The 8,795-nt window shown below is 32.5% G+C and overlaps 1 protein-coding gene across 1 annotated transcript; it reads left to right on the top strand.

Moving 5' to 3' along the window:
* The first annotated feature begins 2,054 nt into the window (after nt 1-2,054).
* Nucleotides 2,055-7,059, top strand: LOC129292094 (protein PHR1-LIKE 2-like). The gene is made up of 6 exons (XM_054929614.1): nt 2,055-2,476; nt 4,832-4,908; nt 5,017-5,071; nt 5,542-5,614; nt 5,708-5,777; nt 6,153-7,059. Exons 1-6 carry the CDS (start codon nt 2,287-2,289, stop codon nt 6,612-6,614), a joined length of 927 nt encoding a protein of 308 aa, XP_054785589.1. The 5' UTR covers nt 2,055-2,286; the 3' UTR covers nt 6,615-7,059.
* The last annotated feature ends 1,736 nt before the right edge of the window (nt 7,060-8,795 follow it).

The raw sequence follows: 8,795 nt of genomic DNA, 5'->3' as shown, positions 1-8,795 counted from the left end.
CTAAATAACTTATATATATATATATATATATAGAATTTTCATAAAATTTGTAATAAAAATGTAAACATTGTATGAAATCAAATTGTCATTTTACTTTTTTTGGATAAAATTATTGAATCAATTTTAAAAGTATTTTTGTTTTAGAAAAGCTAATTATTCATTGATAATTTTAATATTTAAAAACTAATATATTTAATCAATTAAATTACAAGAGTTTGATTAAAATGAATTACAAAGATCTAATTTAAATTTGATAAAAAATTAGAAGGACTCGAAGATTAATTTTCTCACAATATAAATCAACCCTTATTTCATTCCATAATTTTTCATATTCTGTAATTTAACATTTAAATAACATTCAAAAAATTGTTTAATAAATTGGTAATTCATATATATTAAAAAAAATTTTAGCCAACATATATATTAAAAAAATCAAATAACATATTTTATTTCAAAATCTATTACAGCATGAAAATTCAGGTCAACCCACTTGATTGAATTATTAAACTAGCATCTTGATTGTTTTAATAAAATGACCAGTTTAGTATGAATCAACTACAATCTTAACTATTAATTCTTGAATTAGTATTTTGACTAATTTAACAATCAGTCTGGTTTTCAATACTTGAAATTTATTATTCCATAAACTCTATGTATTTATAAGTCATTCAAAAAATTAATATTTAATATGATACATATATATAGAAAATATGTTAACATAATATCATAAATTTTAAAAATAAAAAATAAATTTAACTTTTGAAATTTTAAAAATATTATTAAATTTTAATTTTAATTTTATTACATATTAAATGTTCAAATGAGTATATTTATCCGATACAAATTACAAAATATACTAAACTTATATATATAATCGATGAGTTTGGGTTTGGATAGAAGTTTAATACTTAAATCTTCATTAAATGGTAAGAAAATAAAAAAAACTATACTATATAAATAATATAGTTTACTTTATTTCACAAATTCTATATATTGCATTACACTGGGGGTGAAAGTAAGCCAAGTCTCTATAATGGACTTATAAGCTAGCTTACTTTAGGCCAGACAAAGTTTTTTTACTAAATAGGGGCTAGTTTAGATTTAGGCAAATAAGACATACTTATTTTTACAAAGCCTAACCTGCGAGCCTTATAGGCCAACATATTTACATATATATTATTATTATATAGCATATTACTTATATAGGATATATAATATTTAGTTTAGAAATTTGAATATAATTAACTCCACTCTCTTCTCGTTCTTCTTTTAGGTTAAGCTCTAAAATGCTAGACAACTCTTTTTTGTCTATATTCTTTTTTATTATATTTTATATGATGAATTCATGATATACGAGTTTCATTATTTAAGTTTTAATCAATGTAATAGATTGAATTTATATATGTATTGATTTCAATGTTATTTTTATATTATATTTTTGTATTATAGTTTAAGTTATTGTATTTATTACGCATTTTAGTTGGTAAATCAAGAAATATATATGTAAACTTTAATAATCTTAAAACTTATATGACTTTTAAATCTTTTTATATAAGCTTATTAAAAATGCCAGTGTTTAAGTAAATTTTTAAATAAATTTATAGGTTAAGTTAAATTTTAAATAGATCCAAACCTATATAAATTTCAAGCGATGTTCAAGCTTTTAACTTATCTAACAAACTCAATCTATTTGATCAAAACTTATTTCGGCGAACCAATTTTCATCCCAACCGCTCTGCACTGCGCGCCACACAGCTGTGGGTGGAGTAAAGCATATTTTTGAATTAAGGGTTAAAAAAAAAAACATATTATTACAATATGCAGGCTCTATTTGTCAGCCCACAGAAAATGACTGATGGTGGAAACACGAAACAGAGCAACCAATAAAAAAAAACAAAAGAAAAGAAGAGAAAAAAAAGAGCGAGAGGATGGCAATAATCGACAGACAGTATCACTGATTTTTTATTTTTATAAAAAAATCGTTTTTCACAAATATTGGCAGAAAGGGACAAAATCCCAGAAAAGCGTGACATTGCCAGCTCCATTTCCTTGCTTTGCCTTTCTCATCATTTTCACTCTTCCATTCCCTCACTTGTGTCAAATTATTTCTGACGTCGCGCTTTTCACTCGCTCCGTTTGCTCGTTTTACCCTCATTCTCTCTCTTCTTCTGTTTACTTGCATTCCTGGGAATGGAGATGACTCTGGATCTGGTCCTTCGATTTATTTTCTGATTCATCAGTGCCCGGGATTGTCTTCAAAGAAGAAGGAATAGGAAAAAGAGTATTATGTTTTCGAGACTAATACATCCTCACGAAGGGACATTTGGTCAAGAAAATATGCAGGGTGGATTAAGCCACAGTCACCTTGGAGACCCATGTCTTGTCCTGACCGCTGATCCCAAACCTCGTCTTCGTTGGACTGCTGACCTTCACGAGCGATTTGTTGATGCGGTCACTCAGCTTGGAGGTGCCAGTAGTAAGTAATTTGTTACTTGACCTTTTTTGCCGCCTTCATTAAAATCGTATTCTATTTATGCAAGCTTTTTGTTGGGCATGATGCACCAATTTCATGGGTATAAAAGATTGGGCAGTGGTTGAGCTAACTTGGTATTTAAAAGGTTGGGATTTTTGGGGAATTTGGGATGGTTTCTTTATTTCCATTTGTTTGTAGTGACTCATCTCCTGGAAGCAAGGAAAATGGGCCTTTTCTTATCTCATATAAACTCTATTGAAATAACTGAAATTACTTATTCTCGTTAGCTTTGGTTGGAATATTTGGAGTTGAACTATTTTGTTCTTTCCTTTTTAAGTACTTGTAGTTATTTATACCAAGAAGCCTTCGTTAGCATGTATATGTTGAATATGTTGGTTACTTCTTCCACCTTGACGAATATAATTACTTATAAGGGTTGTGAAAAGGAGAACATTATCCTTGGGGAGACTTGCTCCGCAATTTTAATTTGACAGCTGAATGGTACGAACAACTGGAGCCTGTTTTATCTGATTAGGGTCTAGAAGTGAATTGTTAATGGGTAACGTACACGTAATGCTATATCTGATGCAGTAAAAACGTTTACCAAGTTATATACTTGTATAGTTCTTGCATTGTGCTTTTGGGTTTTTGCCTCACATTTATTATTTCACTGATCGTAGACTTAGAAGACTTGTGCATTTATTGGCATGCAAACAAACATCTCAAATCACGTGACGAATTTTGACTTAAAGCTCTTTAAAGTGGAAGATGAGGGCTTAATGGCTTTTCAAGGGATTCACAAACTTTGTTGAGTTGATGAATTTTTTCCTCCCATTTTTAATTCGCTTCAGCACTAATAAACAAGATATTTTTGCATGAATTCATCACAGATTGACAATTAAGCTTGCTCTCAGAATATTAAACCTGGCCTGTTTGTTAAGCCTCATAATAACATCAAGCTTGACATGTTTTATGACTAGTAAGTTGAAATCTACATTTCACTTGTTTGATTAAATGAAATCTATTGGATTATTTCGTGTGTCACTTGTATCATTGCAATTTTTAGCATACCTGTGTATGGTGTCTGCTGAAGCCCAACATTTCTATATCACACCGCATCACTTTGCATTTTCTACAATTCACATGGCTTCAATATTTTATTCGGACTTCTCTCAAATGTATGAATAGTTTCATTAGTTTTCCAATTAGGATGAAAGGATTTCGGCTCTGGATTTTTTGGGCATGTGTTCTAGTAAACCCTTCTATTTTTGCAGCCATTCTGTGAATAACGATAAATTCCTTCTTGCCGATCCCCATTGAAAATCCGAAGCCTGCTTAAAAGTCATGCCTTTCATTTGCATGCGAGTGCTCAACAGTAATCTTTGTAGATTGAGACACCACCCAAAGCATTTCCTCTTGATGGGTGATTTATATGTTAATACCGTTCTGAAACTGCTTTTGGATATGACAGCCAATTATATTTAGATCAGGCCTTCTAGAGCTTTTGGTTAAACCTGGTTTGTGCTCTGACTGTGTAAAAGTTTTTATTGTTAAGTATAGAATTTGGCAGGAGTAAGAAAGGCCATACAGAAGTGTGCTCCACAACAATTTGGTGCATTTGTTTCGAGGATTTGGCTTGTATCTTAAAGAATTAGTAGTCTTTGGCCCTATTTGTTTAATATTAAAAAATAAGTGATTTTTAGATATTTTAGAGATTTTATAAGAAGAGGTTTATTTTATAGAGATTTCATAAAAAGCAGACATTATTTTATATTTGGTTGTAATAATTAAAAGTCATTATTAAGTTAGTTTTAGATTTTATGATATCTTTGTGATCTCTATTTATAAAAACTGATCTATTATTTAGTTATTTTAAAATTTTATGATATCTTTGTGTATCTCCACATTTGTTTTTTGGTATTATTTCTCATATATCACATTAAATTATTTTCAGAAGCTACTTAAAATAACTTCTCAAAATGATTAGATTTTTTTTTAATTCTGATTATTTTCAAAAGTGTAAACAAATATAATAAAAATTCACAAAATAGATTTTTTCCCCAAAAAATTGGTGATTTTTTCAAGAAAAAAAGTTTAAACAAACAGGCCCAAATTTATCTTTTCTGTTAGACAAAGTGATTTTCCCCCTCTGCTTTAGCTAACAACTGTTTTCATGAGACTTTGCTTGTTAAACTTTCACAGGGATTAAGTGGCTTTTTATTTCTATTGTTGATGTGACACTTGCATTACATACTTTCTTTTGCATAGCTTGTTGAAAGGATATACTATCACTCTTTTTTTTTTTTTTTAATTTCTGTCTTTAATAAAAACTTCTATTATCAAAATTGTCATATGCAGAAGCTACACCAAAAGCAATCATGCGGACCATGAATGTCAAGGGTCTGACTCTTTATCATTTAAAGAGTCATCTTCAGGTTTGTGTCCATATTGTTCTTTTATTAATACCATAAACTGTATAATTTCAAGTGAAGGTGAAATTTGCAGTCATTTTTTGGTTTAAGCTGTTTTTTGCTGCATCGCAGAAATACAGACTTGGCAAGCAATCGGGAAAAGATACTGGAGAGGAATGCAAAGATGGTGGGTTCTCATGCATCTCTCTATAGTCTCCAATTATGTTAGTCATCTGAATTTTTTTGACATAATTTTCTAATCTTGCCTTTATCTTCTATAACATGATTAGAGTCTCTTTCTTGGTGCATCTGGAAACCATTATCTGATACAAGGCGAAAATTGTAATTAGAATTTGAGTTTATTAGTTTAGTAGTTGCTGAGTACACTAATAAAGGAGTCATTAATCATGAATTCAGGATCTTCTGGTTAATGATTTATCAGAAGAATTAGTTTTGAACATAGCATAATGGCATCATATGATCTATGTAGTGCCAGCCCTACTTAGTGGGATAAGGGTTTTTCCCCCCTATCTTATTTTTATGTGACTATCTAGGGAAAAGGCTTTTGTTGTAGTGTAGTAGTTGCTGAGTGACTATATTTTGTAAATAATCATGCCAAGAGTAAACTTTAACTCATTTGTTGAAAAATTATGGAAGGAATATCTGCTTCGTATCTCTTAGAAAGCCCTGGTGACTCTGCTCCAAAGTTGCCGGCTTCTGATTCAAATGAGTAAGGATTTTCAATATTTCATGCTTTGTTGAAATCATGCCTGCCTGAAAGCTTGAACAATTATTTACTTAAGAGTTTCTGTGTGATTTTTAGGGGTCATGAAGTCAAGGAAGCATTAAGAGCACAAATGGAAGTGCAAAGTAAACTGCACTTGCTAGTCGAGGTAAATATCTTAACCAAGGGTTGCGCGGGTGTTGGTGGATTTTTTTTTTTTTTTTCCGTCTGAGAAGAGGAGGGGCGGGGGAGTTAACCTCCATTAAATTGCAAATCAATGGTTAAGAGAAATAACAAAACCATGAATGCAAAAATGAAGAAGATTATTATTATTCATTTGTGACAGTTTTATCATTAATCTCAATTGGGAGTTAGTGATTTAGCAGTGACTGCTTACTCCCCCAATCTGTAACCTAATATTCTTCCTGCCATTCAGTACATACCCATTACACCTGTATCAGAGTGTTGAGATTAGAACGTAATTTTGGTCTTAAATCTCATAACTATGTCCTGTTCACTATTTTAAAGAATTCTTGTGCTGCAGGCAGAGAAGCACCTGCAGATACGCCAAGATGCAGAGAGGAAATATATGGCCATGCTTGAGAGTGCTTGTAAGATGTTAGCGGATCAATTTATTGGTGCTACTGTAATAGACGCAGACAACCAAAAATTTCAAGGCGTGGGAAATAAAACACCAAAATCTTCTGTGCTCGATCCCCTAGGCTTTTGCTCCTTACCATCGTCCGAGGCAACTGGAGTGCATGTTCCAGAAGCACAGCATAGTTTCTTTCAGAAGCGAGGTGACTGTTGCGCCGAAAGCTGCTTGAGATCACTTGAAAGCCTTGGAGGGTTGACTCTGGAAGGACCACCGGGTGAAGCTAAAAAGAGGATGCTGAGCTTGGACTCAATGGTGGCACCTCTGATCTGGAGTGAAGCCAATTTGAGAACTCAAGGCGTTCATCTAGCTCAAGTTAATCCTCATGGAATAACTAGGTATGGCATGTAGGGAAGGGAAGGTAAACCCATTAGTTCTTCAAGTCATCAGGACAGTCTGATGGACTGAATCCAGGTTCCGTGACGCAGGGGTTGTTTAAAGTTTTTTGAGTAGCAATTTTTGGTTGTTGGATTGTTGGGACAGTGTAGATCATGATTTGTGGTTAATCCGCCACGTGACGCCCTATCTCTGGGCTCAGCCATGTGCATGATCTGCGCCATCACAAAAAATCCAACGGTTGAAAATATTTATTTTAGAAATTTCAGACAATCCCTACTCTAGGGGACTTGTTTCCTTTCATTTTCTGTAATTTAGGGCCAAGTACTGAAACTCTGATCTTTGCTGTTCGAAGTGATAACGGAGGAGGAACGAACTTTTCACAGTATATAAGTTTCATCTATGTGGCTTAATTTGTCAAAAAGCTGGTTCTGACCATTTATAATCATGTTTTGTTTCATCTTTTTGGGTTTAAATGGGTTGTTCTCTGCCCAGTATCAATTTCATCTGGTTGAATGCATTAGTTTGAAATTGATGCTTCGTTTCGTTTTCCTAAGTAGTCAATGAAATATTTTATGTACACAAATACAAGAGCATGTTACGGTGAGCGTAAAGAAGGAAAAATGGCCCTTCGCCCTCCAAACATTTTTTCCGTTGTGAAATTTTTTACGAATGTTTGGTAGAGGAATAATCTAGTTGGGAAAAGAAGTCAATTGACTGTTGACATGTGAGGTAGAATAAAATAAAACATGAAATAAAATTAATAAAGTGATCAATATCAGGAATGAAATTTACGATTCTTCAAGTCTCTGGTGAAGGATGTGACTGTCTCAAAATCAAAGACTCAGACACACCAATACAGTAGCGTACAAGGTGAGAGTAAAGAAAGCAAAATTCGCTGAAATTGAAGATAATGTAACGTACAGCAATAATCAAATTGGGTAAAGAGTAAAGACTCTAGGCTGCAGCTAACTAAAGTTGGGAATAAGATTTAATTTTGGAAGCTTTATTTAAATAAGAGTTTGAATTTTAAAAATTAAATTTTTTAAAGTGATTGGACTTGAAGACCTGACCCTAATAAGTTCTGTAAAAAAAAGTCCAGGCAGCCCTTCAAGCCTTAATAAGCCTAGTTATCTTACACACACACACACACATATATATATTTGATTAATAATAACACAATTTAGCTAATATTTATTGTAGGTGATGAAGAAGAAGTTATCTAGATAATTGATATTGAATCTCCACATCCATATTCAACAAGTGAATTTATATATGAAGAATCTAATATTTTACTTTTAAATGATGAGTAGGAGGATTTAGATTTACATTAATAAAAATTTTAATTTTCATCTTAAATTTAAAATTTTAAATCTTTGTCGAATTTTATGTGAGATTTTAATTTATTTTATGTTAAATTTTAAAATATTTTATTTAAATCAAAATATTAAATTTTTTTCATGAAAGAGGGTTTAAGGGCCCAGTCCTGAGCCTTTTAAATAAGAGTCCGACCTCAAAATTAGGTCAAATTTTGAGTAATCAGGCTTTAGAGTTGGAGCCCTTAAAGACCGAACTCGTCATAATTCCCACCTTTACAATTAATTAGTGGGCCAGACAAATTCAATAGGTTGTCAATTGATGATTGTAATGTAAAATAGAATAAAATAAAGAAGTAATCAATATCAAGGGTACAATTTAGGGAGAACTACAGTATTGATGAGTGTGTAGTGAAGGATGTGATTTCTCTCGAAGTCAAAGACTCGTATACAAAAGACTGAGAATCAAATGAGAACAAACACATAGGGCATGCTATTACCAGAGCCGCCAAAGCTTTTGAAGTGCGTTGGCAAAGCGTGAGACATGGTGTGTGAGCCGGACTTTCTACTCTGTCACCTTGAGAGAAGACAACACAATCCCATAATCCCCTTCACAACCTTTGTAAGTATTCCTCGGACAGAGAAGCAAACACATAAGATCATTACTAGGAGTTCTACAGAATTACAAGGCCGCAAGGGGGAAGAGAAGGCATGGCCAGTTGCCTGAAGCTATTCGAGGAAGATGATAAGAGCGACGAGTTGAATTACAGAGTATAGTAGCAGAAATTTATGGAAGCTGCAACATTGGAATGCGAGTGCAAAGCTTAGTAACAGAACATTCTTCGATCATTTCAGGTACCGGCAGGCCATGGAACCAGCC

This window comes from Prosopis cineraria, unplaced genomic scaffold (assembly GCF_029017545.1).
Source record: "Prosopis cineraria cultivar Desert tree isolate PC_DT_omini unplaced genomic scaffold, ASM2901754v1 PC14, whole genome shotgun sequence".
Taxonomy (NCBI): domain Eukaryota; kingdom Viridiplantae; phylum Streptophyta; class Magnoliopsida; order Fabales; family Fabaceae; genus Prosopis; species Prosopis cineraria.
This window is presented reverse-complemented; position numbering and strand designations above follow the sequence as displayed.

Bases quoted from the DNA above. Each gene is read 5' to 3' on its own strand.
- LOC129292094 (XM_054929614.1), top strand. From the start codon at position 2,287: ATGTTTTCGAGACTAATACATCCTCACGAAGGGACATTTGGTCAAGAA. The intron at 4,909-5,016 runs GTTTGTGTCCAT...GCTGCATCGCAG, and splicing joins ATTTAAAGAGTCATCTTCAG to AAATACAGACTTGGCAAGCA. The intron at 5,072-5,541 runs GTGGGTTCTCAT...AAATTATGGAAG, and splicing joins TGGAGAGGAATGCAAAGATG to GAATATCTGCTTCGTATCTC.